Source organism: Gigantopelta aegis, chromosome 13 (genome assembly GCF_016097555.1).
Source record: "Gigantopelta aegis isolate Gae_Host chromosome 13, Gae_host_genome, whole genome shotgun sequence".
Taxonomy (NCBI): Eukaryota; Metazoa; Mollusca; class Gastropoda; order Neomphalida; family Peltospiridae; genus Gigantopelta; species Gigantopelta aegis.
Window position 1 is genome coordinate 3,107,148 of NC_054711.1, and position 27,982 is coordinate 3,135,129.

The 27,982-nt window shown below is 36.5% G+C and overlaps 1 protein-coding gene across 1 annotated transcript in view; it reads right to left on the minus strand.

The window, feature by feature from the left end:
* Window positions 1-27,982, minus strand: part of LOC121387611 (titin-like) — a 132,150-nt gene that overhangs the window by 51,345 nt on the left and 52,823 nt on the right. Inside the window, exons 13-26 of the mRNA XM_041518770.1 lie at window positions 24,470-24,640; window positions 21,151-21,220; window positions 20,269-20,361; window positions 18,152-18,169; window positions 17,349-17,444; window positions 13,876-14,031; window positions 12,963-13,778; window positions 12,428-12,571; window positions 11,946-12,089; window positions 11,464-11,607; window positions 10,985-11,140; window positions 2,116-2,275; window positions 1,459-1,620; window positions 552-668 (exon numbers count right to left, since the gene is read on the minus strand). Coding sequence (XP_041374704.1) covers window positions 552-668; window positions 1,459-1,620; window positions 2,116-2,275; window positions 10,985-11,140; window positions 11,464-11,607; window positions 11,946-12,089; window positions 12,428-12,571; window positions 12,963-13,778; window positions 13,876-14,031; window positions 17,349-17,444; window positions 18,152-18,169; window positions 20,269-20,361; window positions 21,151-21,220; window positions 24,470-24,640 — 2,447 coding nt within the window. The remainder of the gene's footprint in view (window positions 1-551; window positions 669-1,458; window positions 1,621-2,115; window positions 2,276-10,984; window positions 11,141-11,463; window positions 11,608-11,945; window positions 12,090-12,427; window positions 12,572-12,962; window positions 13,779-13,875; window positions 14,032-17,348; window positions 17,445-18,151; window positions 18,170-20,268; window positions 20,362-21,150; window positions 21,221-24,469; window positions 24,641-27,982) is intronic.

Consider the following 27,982-nt stretch of genomic DNA (forward strand, 5'->3'; position numbering starts at 1 on the left):
CACACTATGGCTATTACCTCTTTGTTTTTCAATTGAAAAACAAATAGGAGTAACCTAATTTCTTTTACCAGCTCTGACCCATGGCACTAACTAACGACTGCCGGTAGTAGGGGTGCATAGTAGGTGGTTACAAGTGCCTCTTAACAATGCCAGAAGTAACTACTGAACACTCCCCGAAGTGGTCAGACTAAACCCACAGCTAAAAGCTGATGGGAAATGGCAGGTGTGTGGCACACAGATAGCCATAAGAGACAAGCACCTGTCGAGGTTGGAGAGACAAGGACTGGGATGTGGAGGTGGACAACAAAAGAAGTTCAAAGATATGAGGAGTTGCCAAATCGGGAAGGAATGAGATGGAATTCAAAGGAAAGAAAGGAAAAGGTGCAGTGGTATTAAAAGAAACAAAAATCTTTTACCAGCAACCTGAATATGAGATCTTGGCTGCCTTTGGACAATCTCATAAAACAACCTTAAAGGTGATCCTTGGAAATCTGAGCTGTATGCCCAGCCAAGCATGCTTTAATCACACATGTTACTCTTTTCGTACTGACCTGTACACACTGTTTTACGGGGTCGGCGTCGAAACACAGGACGAGATGATCCGTCCTCAAACTCCTGGGCGGTGTGGTATGAGAGTTCCGTCTCCACAGAACTGATGGACATGTAGTCTGGAAATAACACACATAGAACTATAAATAACAGTCTACGACACCACTAGAGCACAGTCTCCATAGAACTGATAGACATGTAGTCTGGAAATAACACACATAGAACTATAAATAACAGTCAACGACACCACTAGAGCACAGTCTCCATAGAACTGATAGACATGTAGTCTGGAAATAACACACATAGAACTATAAATAACAGTCTACGACACCACTAGAGCACAGTCTCCATAGAACTGATAGACATGTAGTCTGGAAATAACACACATAGAACTATAAATAACAGTCTACGACACCACTAGAGTAGTCTCCATAGAACAACAAAGGCTGTGGTATGTGCTATCCTGTCTATGGGATGGTGCATATAAAAGATCCCTTGCTGCTAATCGAAAAGAGTAGTCCATGAAATGGTGACAGCAGGTTTCATCTCTCAATACCTGTGTGGTCCTTAACCATATGTCCGACGCCATATAACCGTAAATAAAATGTGTTGAGTGCATCGTTAAATAAAACATTTCCTTCCATAGAATAATAATAACACTAATATAAATATATGAAGGGTCCACGGGAATAACCTATGATGTCCAAACAGATCGAAACTTTAAAGAACCCAAATCTCCAAATTCAATACCTGTACTAGAATATGTTTAATTTTCAAAACTGACAGACATGTAGCGTAAAATATTGAAAATAACACTTTTTAACAACTGAACTAGATCCCACCCCAAAAACATTAAATACAATAAAAAATATATATGAAAAACTTCAAGTCATTAAAAACAAAACATACCATCTGTTTTTCTGTCTGATTCTGAGTCTGTAATTTCGCCAGAGAGCTCCGAATCTGTCCCTCCATTCTGTACGGGTTTCTTCTTGAGAACAGACACTGGGGAAGGGGTCTTACTTTTCTCCGCTGGCATATCAGTCAACTTAATGTCAGTGTCGACAATTCCTGAAAGGATATTTTAAAACATTAGACAATACAAGTTCATTCTTGTTTATTGTTTAAATAAAATACACCAACCACCTTTTTACAAACTGACTTGAATGAATAAAGTGCTAGATGTTGATAGTTTTTTAATATAAATTTTTTATGTTGCTAATACTCAATAGTATGTTTGAAACCTTGTTTCTGTTTGATGAATATTAACAGGTTGCATGTCAGTGTGGTACAGCGCCCATGACTGTGGAACATTTCATGCAACCTTTGTCCCACCTACCAGAACTAGAGAAAAGCAGTATGGCCTTCAGATGAACCCCTGAAGGAGAAACTCTTTGGCCCCTTGGAGAACCTACGGAATACAGCAGCTTTTGTTCGAGCCACTGGGGTCATGTCTGAGGACATGTCGAACAACAAGAAGAAGTATATAACAAAATCAATGAAATTTAAAACATTAGACAATACATTTTACAACACTAACGTATATTTCAAAAACAGACTACATACCAAGTTTGTTGAGTGCCTCGCGGATGTCCTTGACCCACGCCTGTTTAGCATAGATGTTTCTTGCCTGGAAAGTTAGTTTCTCCGACGTCGGCTCAGCATACCAGAGTTCAAACCTGCGTTCGTCATCACTCACCGTTTCATTGATCTGAATGTTTTGTAGCTGAAAATAAAGGTTTAAAAATTACCTAGTGTAAGGTCACCTATATAAAAAAAATAGTTTCCTGTAATATAACCAACCTATGGAAATTATGTGAATTAATTTGTTTTCAAAGAATGACATCATGGGAAGAAAAATAATATGGATCAGAGGCAGATCCAATTGGGGGACTAGGGGACCCACACCCCTAAAAATAGTCAAGTGCCTCTTTCTTCTTTTAATTTTATTTTTCATCGGGATATCATACCCTTTTGACAAGTTGATTCATGTTCCCTTTTCTTGTTAGTCGACCCTTCACCCCCTACCCCCCGAAAAATATTTCCTGGATCCAACCCTGTGGATAAACAATTCTAATAGTTTAATAACAAAAATATTTAAGATAGTTCAGCTTCAACTACACTGAAGTTCATTGTACTTCATATCTGACTTATCCCACTATAAATAAACACTTATCACCAATCTCACCCCAATACAAAAAATCACTTCAAACTGAGCTTGTTTTACCCACTGAAAAACAAACACTGTTCTTTATCACATTGTTTCCCCACTACAATATATTTATAACTTTTCAACAAGGACATTTAATGACTGTTTCCAATAGCTATTAAAATGTAACTTACCTAAGAAACTGTTGCATATCTCACCAAAATACAAAAACCCATATCAAGCTGAGCCATATAAAAATATTTTAAAAAGATTTGCTGATTTAAATAGTTTTACTGAACTTACAGGAGGTCAAAAGTCTCTTATTAACAGCTGTTATTTTTAAAGGTGCTATATCACCACAATAAAGTTAAAAAGTTAACGTTTGTTTTGTTTAACGACACCACTAGAGTACATGTACATTGATTTACTAATCATCAGTTTTTGAATGTCAAGCATTTGGTAATTTTGACAGAGCCTTAGAGAGGAAATCTGCTACTTTTTTTTCCATTAGTAGCAAGATATCTTTTATATATACCATCCTACAGACAGGATAGCACACACCATGGCCTTTGATATACCATTCATGGTGCACTGGCTGGAACAAGAATTTGCTCAATGGGCCCACCGACAGGGAATGATTCCAAAAGATTGCGCATCAAGCGAGTGCTTTACCACTGTGCTACATGCTATCACCATACCATGCTATCACCACTGTGCTACATGCTATCACCATTATCACCAGTTGCCTTCACATGATCTACATGTCTGCCGCTGTTTTTATAATAATGCAGCACACATTAGTAGTAGATCACCAGTCTTTTGGAAGTTAAAATGGAAAATAATACATGTACTTCGGGTCAATATAACTACTGGAGGGCCAATACAACTGCCCTCATAACTATATAACATGGCCAATATAAAAAACAAAAAAAAACATTTAATAACATAATAGTACAAAGGGTGGGATTTATCTCAGTCGGTTGAGTGCTCGCCTGAGGTGCTCGCGACACAGGATCAAACCACCTCAGTGAATCCATTCAACTGATTGGTTTTTTTTTCTCAATCCAACCAGTGCACCACAACTTTCCTGTCTGTGGCCAAGTGCATATAAAAGATTCCTTGCTGCATTAGCAAAAATGTAGCGGGTTTCCTCTGATGACTACGAGTCACAATTACCAAATGTTTGACATCCAATAGTTGATGATTAATTAATCAATGTTCTCTCGTGGTGTCGTTAAACTAAACAAATTTATCTTTTAAACAGCCACTTGTCTTAAGAAAACATCCCACTATTCTCTCAAATGATCTAATATTGTAGAAAACTGATCTGTATTAAACAGATACCGGCCTCAAAAGAACACCTTGCTATGCTATAAATTATTTAATACTGAGTAATTTACTAGTACAAATTTATCTTTTAAACAGCCACTTGTCTTAAGAGAACATCCCACTATTCTCTCAAATGATCTAATATTGTAGAAAACTGATCTGTATTAAACAGATACCGGCCTCAAAAGAACACCTTGCTATGCTATAAATTATTTAATACTGAGTAATTTAATTTGTGTTAAACAAAGAAAGACATGTTTTATTTAACGACGCACTCAACACATTTTATTTACGGTTATATGACGTCAGACATATGGTTAAGGACCACACAGATTTTGAGAGGAAACCCGCTGTCGCCACTACATGGCCTACTCTTTCCGATTAGCAGCAAGGGATCTTTTATTTGCGCTTCCCACAGGCAGGATAGCACAAACCATGGCCTTTGTTGAACCAGTTATGGATCACTGGTCAGTGCAAGTGGTTTACACCTACCCATTGAGCCTTGCGGAGCACTCACTCAGGGTTTGGAGTCGGTATCTGGATTAAAAATCCCATGCCTCGACTGGGATCCGAACCCAGTACCTACCAGCCTGTAGATCGATAGCCTAACCACGATGCCACTGAGGCCGGTCTTGTGTTAAACAGCCACCTGTCTCATAGCACACCACGTTTTCAGACTTGTCAAAGTGGCAGTTAACACAGGTTTGCATGTATCAATACTTAAAGCTCTATCATTTAGCCATAACCTTCAACACAGTAATAATAAAACATGTTTTAATTAGCATTTCTCAATTGTAATTAATTTATATATAATAATCATGCACTACATTTCCACATTTTATAAAAAAAAAAAAAAAAAAAAAAATAAAAGTTTTTTTTTTATTTCTGCAGAATTACCATTAAACACAATAAAATAAAATAAAATAAAAAACTGGAGAAAAAATATAATATCTCCTTATGCAGTGTATTTCCAATACATAAATATGAAAACATTGTAATATTTATATTTATATTTCATACATAAACCTGTACATTTTTGTAACATATATACAGTGAAACTCCACTAAACGGAACACCCTGGGGACCAAATAAAAAGTCCAGTTTTAAGAGGTATCTGGTTTAGAGAGGTTCTCTTCCGCACAGATATTTAAAAAGGGCCCATGAAACACGTCTGGTTTTGAGCGAATTCCAGTTTATAGAGGGACTGGTTTTGAGAGGTTTCACTGTATATATATCAGCTCTTAAAACATTATTTTATTTTTCTTCAACCATTACCTTCAAAACAATAACAAAACCACAACTAATCCAGCCAGAAAAACCACATCACAAAAGAAATATAACACTCCTTCTTCTTTTCGTCCCGTAAGAGCGTCTAGATACCCGATTACCAGAATTAAGACATTAAAAAAAAATAATAAAACAGACACACAACAGCTAGATGACAATATCCAAAATGGCCGACACCAGAGAATGTAAGATATAGTAGAAACTTTTGTTCCAGCCGAGTGTCGTGGATTCCTACGGTCCCATCCAATTGCAGATACAACTGAAGCATGTTATCACTGACATACCTATCTCCTACTGCAAGACATAATTAAGACACAGTAAGGCCAAGAGTAATGTGAAATGTGTTTCACGTTACAGACATGATAATGACCATGAACACATCTGGAAGACATTGCTAAGCTTTGATATGTAGGAAGGAAGACATGTCTTATTAATGACAGTCTCATTTCAGCCAGTTCATCACCACTGGTATATCAAAGGCAGTGGTATGTGCTACCCTGTCTGTGGGATGGTGCATATAAAATATCCATTGGTGCTCTTTAAGACTATATGTCCAAATTACCGAATGTTTGACATCCAAATGTCAATGATTAATAAACAAACGTGCTCTAGCGGTGTTGCTAAACAAAATGGGGGCGGGATTTAGCTCAGTCGGTTGAGTACTCGCTTGAGGTGCTTGCATCACAGGATCGAACCACCTAGGTGGATCCATTCACCTGATTGAGGCTTTTTTTCATTCCAACCAGTGCACCACAACTGGACAAAGGCCGTGGTATGTGTTTTCCTGTCTGTGGGAAAGTGCATATAAAAGATCCTGTGCTGTATTAGAACAAATGTAGTAAGTTTCCTCTGATGACCAAATGTTTGACATCCAATAGCCAATGATTAATTAATCAATGTGCTCCAGTGTTGTCGTTAAACAAAACAAACTTATGATATGTGTTACTGTGTAAGTCATATGTACACAGGTTATGCTATTAGATACCGTCAATACTCAACACTGCATAGTACATATATATCAAACTCAAAGACTGTGTTATGTGCGACTGTGTAAGTTGGGAAAGATATGTAGAGAGGATAATAAATGAGTTACCAGTTATTAGTAAGTTTCTCCAGATGGTTAAAAGGCTGGTAGGTACTGGTATGGGCTAGCTACCACAGTGAGGTTTAATGAATGAACAAATGAATGAATATTTAATGACATCCCAGCAGCTATTGGGCATCAAACGAAGGTAAATACAGTTGAATCCATAACCGACCGTGCATCAAGAAAACGCTTTACCACTAGGCTACGTCCAGCCCCCTTCAGCTACTGGGTGTCAAACAAAGGTATGGTGAGTCATTAAATAAGATATTTCTTCCATCCTTCCTTCCTACTTTTCAAGGCCTAGCAAAAAGGTAAACCTGCCACGTCCTTGATATGCCAGTCGTAGTGCACTGGCTGAAACGAGAACTAGCCCAATGGGCCCACTGATGAGGATCGATCCCAAATCGGCTGCACATCACTGGGTTACATCCCGCCCCCTTGATGGTACAAGCTATGTACATATGACTTACATAGTAACCCATATCATGGTGTTTGAGGTTTATATACCTGTGTTAAATCTTTCATACCTAACAGTAACAGTACAAGCTGTGTACATATGACTTACATAGTAACCCATATCATGGTGTTTGAGGTTTATATACCTGTGTTAAATCTTTCATACCTAACAGTAACAGTACAAGCTGTGTACATATGACTTACATAGTAACCCATATCATGGCGTTTGAGGTTTATATACCTGTGTTAAATCTTTCATACCTAACAGTAACAGTACAAGCTGTGTACATATGACTTACATAGTAACCCATATCATGGTGTTTGAGGTTTATATACCTGTGTTAAATCTTTCATACCTAACAGTAACAGTACAAGCTGTGTACATATGACTTACATAGTAACCCATATCATGGTGTTTGAGGTTTATATACCTGTGTTAAATCTTTCATACGTAACAGTAACAGTACAAGCTGTGTACATACATGTATGACTTACTTGTAACCCATATCATGGTGTTTGAGGTTTATATACCTGTGTTAAATCTTTCATACCTAACAGTAACAGTACAAGCTGTGTACATATGACTTACATAGTAACCCATATCATGGCGTTTGAGGTTTATATACCTGTGTTAAATCTTTCATACCTAACAGTAACAGTACAAGCTGTGTACATATGACTTACATAGTAACCCATATCATGGTGTTTGAGGTTTATATACCTGTGTTAAATCTTTCATATGTAACAGTAACAGTACAAGCTGTGTACATATGACTTACATAGTAACCCATATCATGGTGTTTGAGGTTTATATACCTGTGTTAAATCTTTCATACCTAACAGTAACAGTACAAGCTGTGTACATATGACTTACATAGTAACCCATATCATGGTGTTTGAGGTGTATATACCTGTGTTAAATCTTTCATACCTAACAGTACAAGCTGTGTACATATGACTTACATAGTAACCCATATCATGGTGTTTGAGGTTTATATACCTGTGTTAAATCTTTCATACGTAACAGTAACAGTACAAGCTGTGTACATATGACTTACATAGTAACCCATATCATGGTGTTTGAGGTTTATATACCTGTGTTAAATCTTTCATACGTAACAGTCACAGTACAAGCTGTGCACATGGTTTGCTGTTATTACCTGCAATCTAATTCTGTATGTACAAGGCAGAGATCCAAGATTTTTTGGGGGGGGGGGGGGGGGGGGGTCTCCAAAATTACTTATACATGAAAAAAACAAATAGGGGAAAAAAAAAACATTTTGTGCTTATGGACAAGAAGTTCTAAATAAGTTGTTTTTTTTAATTTGAAAACAGGGGGGATCAAAACTCCTGACTGACACACACACCCCTCCGGATCTACACCTGATTTCTGTATGACTGGGAGATGCTGTAACAGCACTATTATATAACACAGTCTGCACATTGTCTTCTGTTACTGTACTATTACCTAACACAGTCTGCACATTGTGTTCTGTAACTGGTACCAGATTCCTCACAGCTGGCTAAGCGGTCCTGACAGTCACATCCATGGTGATGTTCAGGCCAGGCACAATAAATTATCTGGTTTTCTGGAACCCAAACAACTGGCCTTGGTACAACAGAATGAATGAATGGATGAATGTATGAATGTATGAATGGATGAAAGAAAGAATGAATGGATGAATGGATGGATGGATGGATGGATGGATGATTGGATGGATGGATGGATGGATGAATGAAGAAATGAGGGAATGAAGTAATGAAGGAATGAATGGTTTAACGACACCCCAGCACAAAAATATATCGGCTATTGGGTGTCACACTATGGTAAATATAAAAGTTAATTGATGATAAAGATCAATACAATAAAAATTCTAAATTCAAGTTTAAAACCCTCAGTGTAAAGAGCTGTGCAAAGATATAAGTATCACAGGTAAGTATACATACTTATAATACACCTGTATGTTAAAACTTCAAATAAAAATCAGTACAGTGAAAACCCTCTAAACTGGACACCCTTGTGACCAAGACAAACATCTCATTTTAAGAGGGATCCAGTTTAGAGAGGTTAAGTTCTGTTTTGGTTTTTAAAAAGGGACTCTGTAAAACATCCGGTTTTGATGGAATTCTGGTTTATAGAGGGTCCGGTTTATAGAGGGTCCGATCTTGAGAGGTTTCGTTGTATCGTGTTAAAACTTCAAGATAAGTTCAGGGTGGAATCGAAATGATTCAATCACATTTTGTCTACCAAATATATCTTCCCTTGTCGGTCCAAGATGATTACACCAGAATAAGGTGAACCATCAGTATACATTGACAATGTTCACACTCAGGTGGAGGGGCTTTAGGCTGCATATTACCAAATATATCTTCCCTTGTCGGTCCAAGATGATTACACCAGAATATGGTGAACCATCAGTATACATTGACAATGTTCACTCTCAGGTGGAGGTGCTTTAGGCTGCATACTACCAAATCAAATACCATAGACTACAATAGTAACATATGTGGCTAAAACTCCTACCTGCAGCGTATCAATCGACAAAAACACCACTGATATAAATACTACCACCCCTCATCATTAAAGTGAATAAAAAAAAAAAAAATGGGGGTGTCAAGCTGCTCATTTCAGATATAATGGGTAGCGTCTATGACTACCCTAGTACCGCACACAATTTGAGTACTTTTTTTTACAGGTACCCCATACATGTTTGAAGCACAAGGCTACTTGACACAGTGGTCACACTAAGGGTGAAAAAAAAATTGTGTATGTGCATTTTGAACAATATTATTTGAACTGCTTGTAATTATAAAATTAGTTTCTGATGTGAGTAGATCAGCCATTTCCATGTTAACTAGTGCCAGGAGACAGGCCAGTTTTATAAATAATAATGTACTTACTTCTATGAGTGTTTTGAACATGAAGGTCGGCATGTCTGTGGGTAGATCAGCCTTTTCCATGTTTAACTAGTGCCAGGGGACAGGCCAGTTTTATAAATAATAATGTACTTACTTCTATGAGTGTTTTGAACATGAAGGTCGGCATGTCTGTGGGTAGATCAGCCTTTTCCATGTTTAACTAGTGCCAGGGGACAGGCCAGTTTTATAAATAATAATGTACTTACTTCTATGAGTGTTTTGAACATGAAGGTCGGCATGTCTGTGGGTAGATCAGCCTTTTCCATGTTTAACTAGTGCCAGGGGACAGGCCAGTTTTATAAATAATAATGTACTTACTTCTATGAGTGTTTTGAACATGAAGGTCGGCATGTCTGTGGGTAGATCAGCCTTTTCCATGTTTAACTAGTGCCAGAGGACAGGCCAGTTTTATAAATAATAATGTACTTACTTCTATGAGTGTTTTGAACATGAAGGTCGGCATGTCTGTGGGTAGATCAGCCTTTTCCATGTTTAACTAGTGCCAGGGGACAGGCCAGTTTTATAAATAATAATGTACTTACTTCTATGAGTGTTTTGAACATGAAGGTCGGCATGTCTGTGGGTAGATCAGCCTTTTACATGTTAACTAGTGCCAGGAGACAGGCCAGTTTTATAAATAATAATGTACTTACTTCTATGAGTGTTTTGAACATGAAGGTCGGCATGTCTGTGGGTAGATCAGCCATTTACATGTTAACTAGTGCCAGGGGACAGGCCAGTTTTATAAATAATAATGTACTTACTTCTATGAGTGTTTTGAACATGAAGGTCGGCATGTCTGTGGGTAGATCAGCCATTTCCATGTTAACTAGTGCCAGGAGACAGGCTAGATATATAAATAATAATGTACTTACTTCTATGAGTGTTTTGAACATGAAGGTCGGCATGTCTGTGGGTAGATCAGCCTTTTACATGTTAACTAGTGCCAGGGGACAGGCCAGTTTTATAAATAATAATGTACTTACTTCTATGAGTGTTTTGAACATGAAGGTCGGCATGTCTGTGGGTAGATCAGCCATTTACATGTTAACTAGTGCCAGGGAACAGGCTAGATATATAAATAATAATGTACTTACTTCTATGAGTGTTTTGAACATGAAGGTCGGCATGTCTGTGGGTAGATCAGCCTTTTACATGTTAACTAGTGCCAGGGGACAGGCCAGTTTTATAAATAATAATGTACTTACTTCTATGAGTGTTTTGAACATGAAGGTCGGCATGTCTGTGGGTAGATCTGGCTTCCTTCGTTTGGTCAGAAGTAGTTTGTCAGCAAAGAGGAACAAATGTCGTTCCTTGCCCCTCACCGACCCCGGGTCAGCACAATCCCACATCAACATGTCATCCTGAAAACAGAAATAAAACATTATACAACTTTTAATTATATAAGACTGTGCATTCTGACTGTGTCAAACGTCATAAGCTGTTAGTATACATTTATTACTTCACTTTAATCGGTCATCATAATTGGGAAATGCTTGAAACATGGATGACAACTTACATCTCTTGTGAGTGGTCTGCTGTCTTCAGCCCGTCTTTCTATCTGTTGTATCAACTCAGTCTGTTTAACATATTTACAACTTACATCTCTTGTGAGTGGTCTGCTGTCTTCAGCCAGTCTTTCTATCTGTTGTATTAACTCAGTCTGTTTAACATATTTACAACTTACATCTCTTGTGAGTGGACCACAGTCTTGAGCCCGTCTTTCTATCTGTTGCATCAACTCAGTCTGTTTAACATATTTACAACTTACATCTCTTGTGAGTGGACCACAGTCTTGAGCCAGTCTTTCTATCTGTTGTATCAACTCAGTCTGTTTAACATATTTACAACTTACATCTCTTGTGAGTGGACCACAGTCCCTCTATTGGTTGTATTAACTCAGTCTGTTTAACATATTTACAACTTACATCTCTTGTGAGTGGACCACAGTCTTTCTATCTGTTGTATTAACTCAGTCTGTTTAACATATTTACAACTTACATCTCTTGTGAGTGGACCACAGTCTTGAGCCAGTCTTTCTACCTGTTGTATCAACTCAGTCTGTTTAACATATTTACAACTTACATCTCTTGTGAGTGGTCTGCTGTCTTCAGCCAGTCTTTCTATCTGTTGTATTAACTCAGTCTGTTTAACATATTTACAACTTACATCTCTTGTGAGTGGACCACAGTCTTGAGCCAGTCTTTCTATCTGTTGCATCAACTCAGTCTGTTTAACATATTTACAACTTACATCTCTTGTGAGTGGACCGCAGTCTTGAGCCAGTCCCTCTATCTGTTGCATCAACTCAGTCTGTTTAACATATTTACAACTTACATCTCTTGTGAGTGGACCACAGTCCCTCTATCTGTTGCATCAACTCAGTCTGTTTAACATATTTACAACTTACATCTCTTGTGAGTGGTCTGCAGTCTTTAGCCAGTCTTTCTATCTGTTGTATCAACTCAGTCTGTTTAACATATTTACAACTTACATCTCTTGTGAGTGGACCGCAGTCTTGAGCCAGTCCCTCTATCTGTTGCATCAACTCAGTCTGTTTAACATATTTACAACTTACATCTCTTGTGAGTGGACCATAGTCCCTCTATCTGTTGTATCAACTCAGTCTGTTTAACATATTTACAACTTACATCTCTTGTGAGTGGTCTGCAGTCTTCAGCCAGTCTTTCTATCTGTTGCATCAACTCAGTCTGTTTAACATATTTACAACTTACATCTCTTGTGAGTGGTCTGCTGTCTTCAGCCTGTCTTTCTATCTGTTGTATCAACTCAGTCTGTTTAACATATTTACAACTTACATCTCTTGTGAGTGGTCTGCAGTCTTCAGCCAGTCTTTCTATCTGTTGTATCAACTCAGTCTGTTTAACATATTTACAACTTACATCTCTTGTGAGTGGACCGCAGTCTTGAGCCAGTCCCTCTATCTGTTGTATCAACTCAGTCTGTTTAACATATTTACAACTTACATCTCTTGTGAGTGGTCTGCAGTCTTCAGCCAGTCTTTCTATCTGTTGCATCAACTCAGTCTGTTTAACATATTTACAACTTACATCTCTTGTCTTGAGCCAGTCTTTCTATCTGTTGCATCAACTCAGGTCTTCTGTCTTCAGCCAGTCTTTCTATCTGTTGTATCAACTCAGTCTGTTTAACATATTTACAACTTACATCTCTTGTGAGTGGTCTGCAGTCTTCAGCCAGTCTTTCTATCTGTTGTATCAACTCAGTCTGTTTAACATATTTACAACTTACATCTCTTGTGAGTGGACCGCAGTCTTGAGCCAGTCTTTCTATCTGTTGCATCAACTCAGTCTGTTTAACATATTTACAACTTACATCTCTTGTGAGTGGACCACAGTCTTGAGCCAGTCTTTCTATCTGTTGCATCAACTCAGTCTGTTTAACATATTTACAACTTACATCTCTTGTGAGTGGACCGCAGTCTTGAGCCAGTCTTTCTATCTGTTGCATCAACTCAGTCTGTTTAACATATTTACAACTTACATCTCTTGTGAGTGGACCGCAGTCTTGAGCCAGTCCCTCTATCTGTTGCATCAACTCAGTCTGTTTAACATATTTACAACTTACATCTCTTGTGAGTGGACCGCAGTCTTGAGCCAGTCTTTCTATCTGTTGCATCAACTCTGTCTGTTTAACATATTTACAACTTACATCTCTTGTGAGTGGTCTGCAGTCTTCAGCCAGTCTTTCTATCTGTTGCATCAACTCAGTCTGTTTAACATATTTACAACTTACATCTCTTGTGAGTGGACCGCAGTCTTGAGCCAGTCTTTCTATCTGTTGCATCAACTCAGTCTGTTTAACATATTTACAACTTACATCTCTTGTGAGTGGTCTGCAGTCTTCAGCCAGTCTTTCTATCTGTTGCATCAACTCAGTCTGTTTAACATATTTACAACTTACATCTCTTGTGAGTGGACCGCAGTCTTGAGCCAGTCTTTCTATCTGTTGCATCAACTCAGTCTGTTTAACATATTTACAACTTACATCTCTTGTGAGTGGACCACAGTCCCTCTATCTGTTGCATCAACTCAGTCTGTTTAACATATTTACAACTTACATCTCTTGTGAGTGGACCGCAGTCTTGAGCCAGTCCCTCTATCTGTTGTATCAACTCAGTCTGTTTAATCAATTTTATCACCTCGTTCAGCATCGAAATCGCCGCCTCTGCTTCTTGACAATTATCGCCAGCTCGCGACGTGTAGCGGAGAAAATCCTTCAACAGAAGAAAGGAATGTTTGTTTAATGACACCCCAGCACATTGTTTAATCAGTGGCTATTAGGAAAGGAAAGGAATGTTTGTTTCGTGACACCTCAGCACATTGTTTAATCAGTGGCTGTTAGGAAAGGAAAGGAATGTTTGTTTCGTGACACCTCAGCACATTGTTTAATCAGTGGCTATTAGGAAAGGAAAGGAATGTTTGTTTAGTGACACCTCAGCACATTGTTTAATCAGTGGCTGTTAGGAAAGGAAAGGAATGTTTGTTTAATGACACCTCAGCACATTGTGTAATCAGTGGCTATTAGGAAAGGAAAGGAATGTATATTTATTGACACCTTAGCATATTGTGTAATCAGTGGCTATTAGGAAAGGAAAGGAATGTTTGTTTAATGACACCCCAGCACATTGTGTAATCAGTGGCTATTAGGAAAGGAAAGGAATGTTTGTTTAATGACACCCCAGCACATTGTTTAATCAGTGGCTGTTAGGAAAGGAAAGGAATGTTTGTTTAATGACACCCCAGCACATTGTGTAATCAGTGGCTATTGTGAAAGGAAAGGAATGTTTGTTTAATGACACCCCAGCACATTGTTTAATCAGTGGCTATTAGGAAAGGAAAGGAATGTTTGTTTAATGACACCCCAGCACATTGTTTAATCAGTGGCTATTAGGAAAGGAATGTTTGTTTAATGACACCCCAGCACATTGTTTAATCAGTGGCTATTAGGAAAGGAAAGGAATGTTTGTTTAATGACACCCCAGCACATTGTTTAATCAGTGGCTATTAGGAAAGGAAAGGAATGTTTGTTTAATGACACCCCAACACATTGTTTAATCAGTGGCTATTAGCAAAGGAAAGGAATGTTTGTTTAATGACACCCCAGCACATTGTTTAATCAGTGACTGTTGGGAAAGGAAAGGAATGTTTGTTTAATGACACCCAGCACATTGTTTAATCAGTGGCTATTAGGAAAGGAAAGGAATGTTTGTTTAATGACACCCAGCACATTGTTTAATCAGTGGCTATTAGGAAAGGAAAGGAATGTTTGTTTAATGACACCCCAGCATATTGTTTAATCAGTGGCTATTAGGCAAGGAATGTTTGTTTAATGACACCCCAGCACATTGTTTAATCAGTGGCTATTAGGAAAGGAAAGGAATGTTTGTTTAATGTCACCTCAGCACATTGTTTAATCAGTGGCTATTAGGAAAGGAAAGGAATGTTTGTTTAATGACACCCCAGCACATTGTTTAATCAGTGGCTGTTAGGAAAGGAAAGGAATGTTTGTTTAATGACACCCCAGCACATTGTTTAATCAGTGGCTATTAGGAAAGGAAAGGAATGTTTGTTTAATGACACCCCAGCACATTGTTTAATCAGTGGCTATTAGGAAAGGAAAGGAATGTTTGTTTAATGACACCCCAGCACATTGTTTAATCAGTGGCTATTAGGAAAGGAAAGGAATGTTTGTTTAATGTCACCTCAGCACATTGTTTTAATCAGTGGCTATTAGGAAAGGAAAGGAATGTTTGTTTAATGGCACCCCAGCACATTGTTTAATCAGTGGTGGCTATTTGGTAGTCCTTCGCATTTAAAAAAAATATCAGGTGAGTGATAAATCACATTCTTCATAGACTGCAGCACATATTAACAAAAATAAGTTTTTAATAGCACACACTGAGCAATCACTGAACGCGTATGATTATTTTCAAACATTAAGGCCGACTTAGATTAAAGAAACTTGTACCTTACAATCAGTGTGGGGTGGGGGATGCTGTTACCATATTTTTAGGTGGTCCATAAAAATCAAGATCACATTACGGAAAGTATAATTGTGCATCTCAGATATCAAGGTTGTGTTTAATGAACAGAAAGAAATAGTTATTTTGTATCACACGAAAGTGGACATACTGACAGTAAAGATTTTATCTATTGAACTTGTTTAGGTCAATTATTTGCCACCCTTCAATCCATGTGACAACCCCATCCCCCATCCCTCACACACATGACTTTATTACGGATAAGCAATGGGGTCTATTTCACAAAACATCGTAAGTTTACGTCTGTAACTAGCAGTTATACCGGTCATTCATGTGACAACCCCATCCCCCATCCCTCACACACATGACTTTATTACAGATAAGCAATGGGGTCTATTTCACAAAACATCGTACGTTTACGTCTGTAACTAGCAGTTATACCGGTCATTCATGTGACAACCCCATCCCCCATCCCTCACACACATGACTTTATTACAGATAAGCAATGGGGTCTATTTCACAAAACATCGTAAGTTTACGTCTGTAACTAGCAGTTGTACCGGTCATTCATGTGACAACCCCATCCCCCATCCCTCACACACATGACTTTATTACAGATAAGCAATGGGGTCTATTTCATAAAACATCGTACGTTTACGTCTGTAACTAGTAGTTATACCGGTCATTCATGTGACAACCCCATCCCCCATCCCTCACACACATGACTTTATTACAGATAAGCAATGGGGTCTATTTCATAAAACATCGTACGTTTACGTCTGTAACTAGCAGTTATACCGGTCATTCATTTACACGTGTTTGACATCTATTCTACGCAGAAAATTACATCATTACGGAAGATGGAGCATTTTTTAATGACAAAAGTAAGTGAAATATGTTTACTTCAAACTATATTTGTTGTACTATAGTAGTAATAAAAATTGTGGTTCAGTCAAAGATTAACGTTTACGTGCAACACTAGGCTTATGATGCTTTGTGAAACTGGGCCCCGAACATAATTATACTAGAGATCTGAACACACCTTTAGAGATATTTAGAGATCTGAACACACCTTTAGAGATATTTAGAGATCTGAACACACCTTTAGAGATATTTAGAGATCTGAACACACCTTTAGAGATATTTAGAGATCTGAACACACCTTTAGAGATATTTAGAGATCTGAACACCTTCATAGATATTTAGAGATCTGAACACACCTTTAGAAATATTTAGAGATCTGAACATACCTTTAGAGATATTTAGAGATCTGAACACACCTTTAGAGATATTTAGAGATCTGAACACACCTTCAGAGATATTTAGAGATCTGAACACACCTTCAGAGATATTTAGAGATCTGAACACACCGTCAGAGATATTTAGAGATCTGAACACACCTTCAGAGATATTTAGAGATCTGAACACACCTTCAGAGATATTTAGAGATCTGAACACACCTTCAGAGATATTTAGAGATCTGAACACACCTTTAGAGACATTTAGAGATATGAACACACCTTTAGAGACATTTAGAGATATGAACACACCTTTAGAAATATTTTGTACTCGACGAGTCGTTCCATGGGTTTCTGTAGGAAATCTTTTAGAGCAGTGGCACTGTCTCCAATCTTGTGACTGAACGTCTGAAAATAATACAGGAATTCTCTGGAATTAAATGTGTTGCCTACCATAAACTGATTGGGTGAATAAAGAAAATGATTTGTGATGTAACAGTCAGAAATAATCTAGTTTAAAAACAACAATCAACTAAAAACCAAACATTTAATTAAATCTGAAAAATAATTTTTTTTTTTTTTAATTCTGTAACATGCATTGAGATCAACATTCAAAGATGCTACTATGTACCAAGTTTTAATTATCTAGGATTTACAGTTTGTGAGTAATGAAGCTAAAACCATAAACATAACAGAGATAAACACAAAAGTTGACACTGTTGCCATGGTAAAAGAATTATAAAATATTAAACAAGCTTCCATTTCATATCATGTTTATGTCCTGAGTGAAATCATTTTTAGTTGACACCAGCTTTAGCGAGTGACAATGAAAATTATTTCGCGAGGGACATAAACATGATTCAAAATGGTAGCAAGTTTAATATTCTATTTATTACCCATAATCAATCTTAATTTATATCACTCAACTCGTTGGTTGACGTTCTTGTAAGGTTGTAGTGCGCCAATCGATGACGTATCACTTTGATATGTACCAAGATATTTTTAACCACATGGGTAATAAATACCTATATCTTATCTTTTGACTGTGTAACATGCATTGAAATCAACATTCAAAGATGCGACTACATACCAAGTTTCAATCATCTAGGACTTACAGCTTGTGAGTAATGAAGCTAAAAACAAAAACTTAACAGAGCTAAACACAAAAGCTGACATTGTATCCATTGTAAAAGTAAGACCTATGTATATCACCTTATGACTGTGTATCATGCATCGAGATCAACCAGGGCTTCTAGATTATGGTAGTGCCACTCCCATGGCTAGTGATATTCAATGTTGGGCTAGTAAATATCTACTATTGCCGTGCCAGGCAGGGCTTCTAGATTATGGTAGCCCCACTCCCATGGCTAGTGATATTCAATGTTGGGCTAGTAAATAACTACTATTGCCATGCCTGACAGGGCTTCTAGATTATGGTAGCCCCACTCCCATGGCTAGTGATATTCAATGTTGGGCTAGTAAATAACTACTACTGCCATGCCAGACAGGGCTTCTAGATTATGGTAGCGCCACTCCCATGGCTAGTGATATTCAATGTTGGGCTAGTAAATAACTACTATTGCCATGCCTGACAGGGCTTCTAGATTATGGTAGCGCCACTCCCATGGCTAGTGATATTCAATGTTGGGCTAGTAAATAACTACTACTGCCATGCCAGACAGGGCTTCTAGATTATGGTAGCGCCACTCCCATGGCTAGTGATATTCAATGTTGGGCTAGTAAATAACTACTATTGCCATGCCTGACAGGGCTTCTAGATTATGGTAGCCCCACTCCCATGGCTAGTGATATTCAATGTTAGGCTAGTAAATAACTACTACTGCCATGCCAGACAGGGCTTCTAGATTATGGTAGCGCCACTCCCATGGCTAGTGATATTCAATGTTGGGCTAGTAAATAACTACTATTGCCATGCCTGACAGGGCTTCTAGATTATGGTAGCGCCACTCCCATGGCTAGTGATATTCAATGTTGGGCTAGTAAATAACTACTACTGCCATGCCAGACAGGGCTTCTAGATTATGGTAGCGCCACTCCCATGGCTAGTGATATTCAATGTTGGGCTAGTAAATAACTACTATTGCCATGCCTGACAGGGCTTCTAGATTATGGTAGCCCCACTCCCATGGCTAGTGATATTCAATGTTAGGCTAGTAAATAACTACTACTGCCATGCCAGACAGGGCTTCTAGATTATGGTAGCGCCACTCCCATGGCTAGTGATATTCAATGTTGGGCTAGTAAATAACTACTATTGCCATGCCTGACAGGGCTTCTAGATTATGGTAGCGCCACTCCCATGGCTAGTGATATTCAATGTTGGGCTAGTAAATAACTACTACTGCCATGCCAGACAGGGCTTCTAGATTATGGTAGCCCCACTCCCATAGCTAGTGATATTCAATGTTGGGCTAGTAAATAACTACTATTGCCATGCCAGACAGGGCTTCTAGATTATGGTAGCCCCACTCCCATAGCTAGTGATATTCAATGTTGGGCTAGTAAATAACTACTATTGCCATGCCTGACAGGGCTTCTAGATTATGGTAGCGCCACTCCCATGGCTAGTGATATTCAATGTTGGGCTAGTAAATAACTACTATTGCCATGCCTGACAGGGCTTCTAGATTATGGTAGCGCCACTCCCATGGCTAGTGATATTCAATGTTGGGCTAGTAAATAAATACTATTACCTGAATTTTTTGGGGTAAAATGTTGTTAATAAGTCGATTTTGTAAATATGAATATCCTTTCCCCACCCCAACCCCCATTATTAGTGTTTTTAAGCGCCATCTCCCTCTTTAGGTGATATATCTGATTATTACTATTATTTAGTAAAACTGTATTAACTTAAAGTAAAGTAGGGCTAGTGAATTTTTCATCGTGGTTAGTAAATTTAAAAAATCACTGATCCCATGGCTAGTGAATTTTATAAAAATTCTAGCTCTGTCAACATTCAAAGATGCCACTATAAACCAAGTTTCAATCTAGGACTTACAGTTTGTGAGAAATGGAGCCAAACATAAAAGTTAAATGTTGGATCTAAACACAAAAGTTGCGATTGTAAAAGTAAGACTTATATCTCATTTCTTGTAATGGTGAGACAAAACAAAAGTATACAAACAAAATGTCAATGGGTTACACAGTGGATATAAGCAACAAAATAAATATTCAAATATTATACACCTTTGTAAAAGTCGTTTGACCTCACCTTACAAAATTCTTTTGCCTCTTCGGTGTCCAAGAAAAATTCAGCAATTTCGCGACCGTGACAAAATGAAACATACTTGAGGAAATGTTCTCTCTGTGAAATAGAAAATTTATTTTAAAACACAATTACAAACTGTCAGATGCTGTAAATGTTCACAATGAAATTTAAATCTAAGGGTTATTTTTGTTAATTTTACTTTTAATAAATATTTAAAACCTGTTTTATTTAAAATTTTATATACTGATGTGGTTATCATTAGTTTAAGAAATGATGTGTGTGAATATATTTCATACTTTTTCTTTTTGTTTTTCTTTTTTTCCTGCCCCGGGCTGGGCCCCTGGATTCCCGTAGGTCGATTCCCGGGCAGACATGCTCGAAACCTCTGTGGTATAGAACATCTTTTTAACTCATTCTTGTACATTAATACTGTTTTCATTTCCATGACTGCAAAACTGGCAGTTAAGGAAGGAAGGAAATGTTTTATTTAACGACGCACTCAACACATTTTATTTATGGTTATATGGCGTCAGACATATGGTTAAGGACCACACAGATATAGAGAAAGGAAACCCGCTGTTGCCACTTCATGGGCTACTCTTTTCGATTAGCAGCAAGGGATCTTTTATATGCACCATCCCACAGACAGGGTAGTACATACCACGGCCTTTAATATACCAGTCGTGGTGCATGGCTGGAACGAGAAATAGCCGAATAGGCCCACTGACAGGGATCGATCCCACACCGACCGTGCATCGAGTGAGCGCTATACCACTGGACTACGTCCCACCCTCCTGACGATTAAAACCACAAGACTGTGTGCTTAACAATGATGTATGCTCTCAGAATGTGGGAGGGAAAACATTAGAGAATGTAAAAACTGACCATCTCGAGAAAGACAGAGGCTGTTTTTCCGGGCATTCCTGTGATCATAGTTAGTGCTGTCAGGAATATTCTGAAATGTATAGACTTGTTTATTAGTAAAATTAAATAAAATAAAATTACTAATAAAATAGAAATAAGTATGAATGATGGTCAAGAAAAAACAAGGAGAATAAATCCTGTCTAACCCCTGAATAATGCATGGTTCTAAATATTTAAATATTGTATTTTAATATTACAAATCAAATAGGTATTAAAATACTGTAAATATTACAATACATTGAGATTATTATACGAGCTTGTGTGTCGTACTGATTTTACGAAACAAGTGTCAGGATTATTGTATCATCCGAGTGAGAGCAAGGGTAATACATGAATCCTGACACAAGTTTCATAAAGTCAGTACAACTCACACGCGAATGTAATAATTTCTTTATTATCCACTTTATCTTAAATATTATTTTTATGAATAACAAGCTAGAACCATGTCAGAACATTTGAAAAGTAACTAAAAAGAGACAACGAAACGACATCATTTTCCGAAATGACGTCATTTTTGTTAAGCATTTACACTGAGGAAGCCACATTAAGTTATGACGTCGCTTCACAAAATTACGTTATTCGTTGTGCACATGAAATCATTATGACATACATGGGTCATATCGATTATATTTCCCTGAAGATCTTGAACCATGTGGATAATAATGTATATTATTATAACTATACAAGTTTATCAGTAATGGAGGCAACACCTAGTCTGTATAGGGTGTATACTACCAAATCAAATCCCATAGACAACAATAGTAACATATGTGGCTAAAACTCCTATCTGCAGCATATCAATCAACATAAACGCCATGGATATAAATACTACCACCCCTCACACTTAAAATGAATCAGAAAAAATTGGGGGTCAAGCTGCTCGTTTCTGAGATAACGGGTAGCATCTATGACTACCCTAGTTCATCACAAAATTCGAGTACTTTTTTTTACAGGTACCCCATACATGTTTCAAGCACAAGGCTACTTGACACATTGGTACTAGATGAAATAAAATTGCATATATTTTTACCCAGATGAAACTATTATTTTTTACAACCAACACACTCACATTTATAACCAATCACAGGACTTGTGGTGTTCACTTCTCTATCAAAAGTTGGGTGCACCTCAAACTTTGACCCAGCCGGAAGTTATTTGGTTTAGTACTACCTATACTGATAACATACATTTTTCAAAAAGTGTCCAGCTATGTGTCTTTATGACAACCAGTGTCTGGTGTATTCTGACATAAACTGACAACCTCACTGAAACTGTTGTTTCTACAGTGCAACCTAATATAATGTACACCTCAAAAGGCTTATATATTGCACACAGTTTTGTACAAATGCAATATGTCATATTAAACAACAAAATGTTTTAAAATAAAACTCCTGAAGATATTTACTTTCAGTTGGGTGTGTGTACTCAGGTATATATGTAGAGACAACAAAGATAGTCAGAGTACCTCTACCCCTTTAAAGAATTCCATTAAAACACATGCACTTGATTGACCCCTAGATTATGAAGACCGTAACAAGCACGTCAAAGAAATATCAGTATTAAAAAAATGCACTGTCTGAGGAAGGAAATACCAACATGACTGTACCTGTATGAAGTAATGACTTAATGTCCTGAACATTAGTGTTGGGAGGAAATCCTGTGTGCTGGGTGTGGGTGTCTTCAAGTTACCAGGTGTGGGAATTTCAAATCCTTCGGCCATACTGATTTTCATAATGAACCATCAAAACCATTGCCAGCCACCAATATTCCTGACTATATTTTATTTATAGCCTACTGTAGTTGGAGGTTTTAATAGTTGTGATATCTGGAATTATCATGTAGCTTTCACACATTTATTTTTGATTAATTACTGAAAAAAGCTATTTTTAAATCACAAAATTATCCGAACATCTATTTTCTTGCATTATTTTCTAATCCAGATCAATACAATATGTATATTGGATGTATTCCTACAATCTGTAATTCAGCATTTTATTTAGCTAGTAACATTAGGTAATACAGCTTTAACAATCAAATAAATTATCAACTTAATCCAAGGCAGATAATCAAATCTGAAATAATTGGTTCTGAATCTAGTATAAACTCAAAATGCTTTTCATGAGAGCTAACCAAGTGATTATTAAAAAAAAAAAATTGATCTGGAGATCTAAATATATCTTTAACAACCTTATTGTTATGTATAAATAAGAACAGAAGGCAAAATAGTGACAACAAATTTAATTATGTTTTTGGTAAAGTTTTTCTTCAAATTTACTTTAAATTTTGCATAAAACTACAAATTTGTCTAAAATATATCTTAGCACCCTATAATTATCTCAAAATGACAATAAAAATCAAGTTCTTTACAAATTTGAGTTTTTAGAATTTCATACATGAAAAATTAACTATGTTAATGGAAACTAAAGACATTAACCCACTATTGGCAAATGCTATTTTTAATATAAAAATAAATTGCTATTAAAACCTTAGTTCAGGTTGCCTATATATAATACCATATTTAAGAACAGTTGTATATGGCAAGTCAAATACCATGTAAAAAGAAATTATTGAAATCTTTACAGTATGAATTATAGGCCAAAACCAACTTTTCCTCAGTGCTAACTTTGATTCAAACTCCATTCAGAGCCATGTACAGAGATTATTGTCACGGTCAAGGTCATTGTGAACTTGCATGGCCGAGTGATGGCTAATTAATCAACCAGTATAATTTAATTAAATAAAATGACAAAATTATAATATTTTTTATTATGCACTGAATATGTGCTATAGGGTGTATACTACCAAATCAAATCCCATAGATGACAATAGTAACATATGTGGCTAAAACTCCTACCTGCAGCGTATCAATCAACATAAACGCCACGGATATAAATACTACCACCCCTCACACTTAAAGTGAAACAGAAAAAATTGAGGGTCAAGCTGCTCGTTTCTGAGATAACGGGTAGCGTCTATGACTACCCTAGTTCCGCACAAAATTTGAGTACTTTTTTTTACAGGTACCCCATACATGTTTCAAGCACAAGGCTACTTGACACATTGGTACTAGATGAAATAAAATTGCATATTTTTTTTACCCAGATGAAACTATTATTTTTTACAACCAACACACTCACATTTATAACCAAACACAGGACTTGTGTATTCACTTCTCTATCAAAAGTTGGGTGCACCTCAAACTTTGACCCAGCCGTAAGTTATTTGGTTTAGTACTACCTGTACACCTAGCTTTATCTGAAATACAATTTTGAAATCTCACTCTTTGTGGAAGTTGTAAATCTCTTGGATATTGGCAAAGATCGTCTCCCTTTGATTCTTCAGCACGTGAGGTAAGTTTTCCTGCTCAAATCCTTTCTGGTACTTCTCAATCAGATGTAGTAAGTCTCTGATGTAGTCACGTTCCGTCTCCAACAACTCTGTCAGTGCATACCTGAAAGTATAACATACACCGTATATTTATAGGTTTAATTTTTGGCCAATTCTGAACATAAATGTAAATAGCGGAAGGAAAAAATGTAAAAATGCTTCCCATCCATGTTTCTGAGGATAATAAATGATTAAATAAAACTACAAAAAATTAAATAGCAAATTAAAGCGACGTACCCTAGTTTTTAAAAACGTTTGTTTGTCTAAGAAGACACGCTCTAGTTATTTTTGACGTTATTTCCCTGTTTACTCATCACAGATTTTAGCTTCTCTCTATTATAACCATATCAAAATGTGTGTTGCAGGTTTGTAGATTAAAAAAAAACTTAGTGTCCATTTTTACGGGCTCAAACTAGGGTCTGCACCTTTAACAGTAAATGATAGATTTTTGTCCCTTTTCATTTTATTTTTATACTTATATCCAATTAAGGTTCAAGCATGCTGACATCTATCTGTCTGCCCAATACATGCCTTAAAGGGACGGTGTCAAATTTATAGAAATTGTTAAAAAAAAGCTGTAAAGATTACACCTTGATATAAAAATTCACAAGAGAATAAAATTTAATTTACCAGCAGAAAAAAATAATTATTGGAAAATTCATAGCGGGTGACTAAGATGTGATGATACATTTTGAATTTGAATCACATCTCGACTTTGACAATACACAGGCTGCTGTTTTTATTGATGCAGTGTAGATTTCTTTCTACTTTAACAAAAATCATATTCTTTGTGGAAGTGGTAAAATATCTTGGATATTAGCAAAAATTGTCTCCCTTTGATTCTTCAGTATGTGAAGTACGTTTTCCTTTTCAAATCCTTTCTGGTACTTTTCCATCCATCAATAAAATGTTTTCCTTTCTTTCTATTTTTAACATTAGGCATTTACATGTCAAGACTAAAATTTTGTTTTCACAATATCACATCTTTTAAAAATATTAAATTTCTAAATTGTTTGCAAATGAAAAAAAACTATTATCTCTATATTTTTGCACACCTTTTCATACTGATAACAACTAATGAATGAATGAATGAATGGATGTTTAATGACATCCCAGCAAGAAAAATACATCAGCTACATGTCAAATACAAGTAAATGACAACTAAAGTAAAGAAGTTATGTCAAATATGCACCAATAAGACAGATATATAAATTAACAAAAGAAACTTTCAAAAAGAAACAGAAAGAGTTAGTATAAATAGTTTTAGCAATGCAAAAGTGAAGAAAAAATGTCAGAGATACTAGCATGTAGCATGATACCCTTTCACAATTCCTGTTTCAGTTTATTTGTAAAATTAACTTTTAAGTCACCCATAGTATTTACATTTTATTATGTGAATAGAAACTACCAGAATACAATTGTCTGTTAAATACCAGGTTTAATCTGCTGTTTGCCAAATCGCCAAATGTGATTTAAAGTTGAATTTTACGAATCTATGTCATTACCAATTAGTTAAAAAGCTAATTAAAAAACTGTATCATTTGTTCACCTAAATATTACTTGAATTTGGCTATATATTTTCTGATCAAACTTGCCAAATTACTATAATTTGTTTGCTTTAGCTTAAAGGTAGAGTCAACTCAAACAAGAGCGTTATGTGTTGGAAAGATGCATACCCGAAACACCAACACATATTGACACTTTAAGAAATGAAAAATGCGTAATTTTAGAGTTAATAAAAAACCATGATTATTCCTGCTAACTGGGGACAGCCATTTTGTTTCGTTTTTGTGACGTCCGGTGGTATAACTTGGACCGAAGTGATGTCAGCTCCGTCCATCTCCTCTATGCACAGTGTAAACAAATGCTCTAATTTACGACAAGACGCTTCGCTTTCATCAACCTGACTTGTAAAACAACATAAATGACTTGATAGTATAATACACTATTTAACTAAATATATTTCAGGTTACATCAATAGAACGAAATGGAGTTATAGTATTTTTCTTTTTAAAAAAATCCAAAGAAAAAATGCATACTATTAGGCCTATTGGTAGGGCACGTTCAAGCAAAAACTACCACTCACGATACCCAAGTAATACTTTTCTTTTCTTTGGGACAACGTAATTGGTCAGTTTTGTGATTTTAGATAGGAAAGTCTACTTAATCAAGGGTTTTACAGAATTACTTACAGTAATAAAGCAGGACGGCTGATAATGTCCATTACGATTTGAGGTGTATCCATGCTGTTATCACACAATACCCTGTGACCTTCATAAAAGAGGCACGTCTTTTTAGTGTGTCTAGACACGGTGTCTGGGGACCATCTAAATATACACCTGCCAATCAGGAACCACAGGTACAGGTCACGGAAAGAAAAGACCAATTAACCAAGAAAACACTCCAATTATTGTTTCAGTATGTGGGTTAATTTATGTACGAAACATAAGACAGTTATTTCAACACTTTGATAATGGTGGTTTATTTTGTATTGAAAAATACTATATACTTGGTGCTGGCTTACTGGGATGGATATTATTACAAAACATAGTGATGTATCCGCAAAAATCAGGTATGTTTTGTTTCTTCAGTTCGAAGACCAATTCCTGACGTGACATGTTAGGTATTACGTAACCACCAGCTCGCCAGAGGGCGTATTCACTGGGATTGTACAAAATGGCTGCGCCTGTTATATATAATAGCCGTCACATTTAACCGTTTTATTAATTAAATATACGATTATAATTTTTGATATTAAGCAATAATGTGCATTATATATCGCTGAATATGCATACCAGGCAAAATGCCTTAATTGTCCCTTCCCTTAAACTCTTAAGATACCATTTATATCAAAGCAAGTTGTTTCAAACTTTAAGTGTCAAAAATCGAGTTGTATACGGTTTTACACAAGTTGTAAGATAGATATTATTAAACAGATATGAGTTAGTATTCTGGTTCTAAGATAACCTTTAAAAGAAATTTAAACATCTTTTCAAACAAAAACTTATTTACTACACATGTCTAATGCACCTGTATAGTTAGCTGAGTATCTGTAGTGTTAATTTCAGTGGTCTGTTTTGTAGGTCATCACAATGATTCATGGCATGAAGCAGTTAATCGATCTATAGAATAATTTAGCTCAATAAAATGAATGATTGAATGAATGAAATTATGAACAAATGAATGAATGAATGAACGAACGAATGAATGAATGAGTGAATGAGTGAATGAATGAATTAATGAATGAATTGGTGTTTTAAAGAAGTAATTGTCAATAATTTAAATACAAATGATAATTTAGTTCCATAAAATGAATGAATGAATGAAAATATGAAAGAATGAATGAATGAATTAATTAATTAATGAATTAATTAATAATTAACCTCAGCAGCAAAGTATGACATTT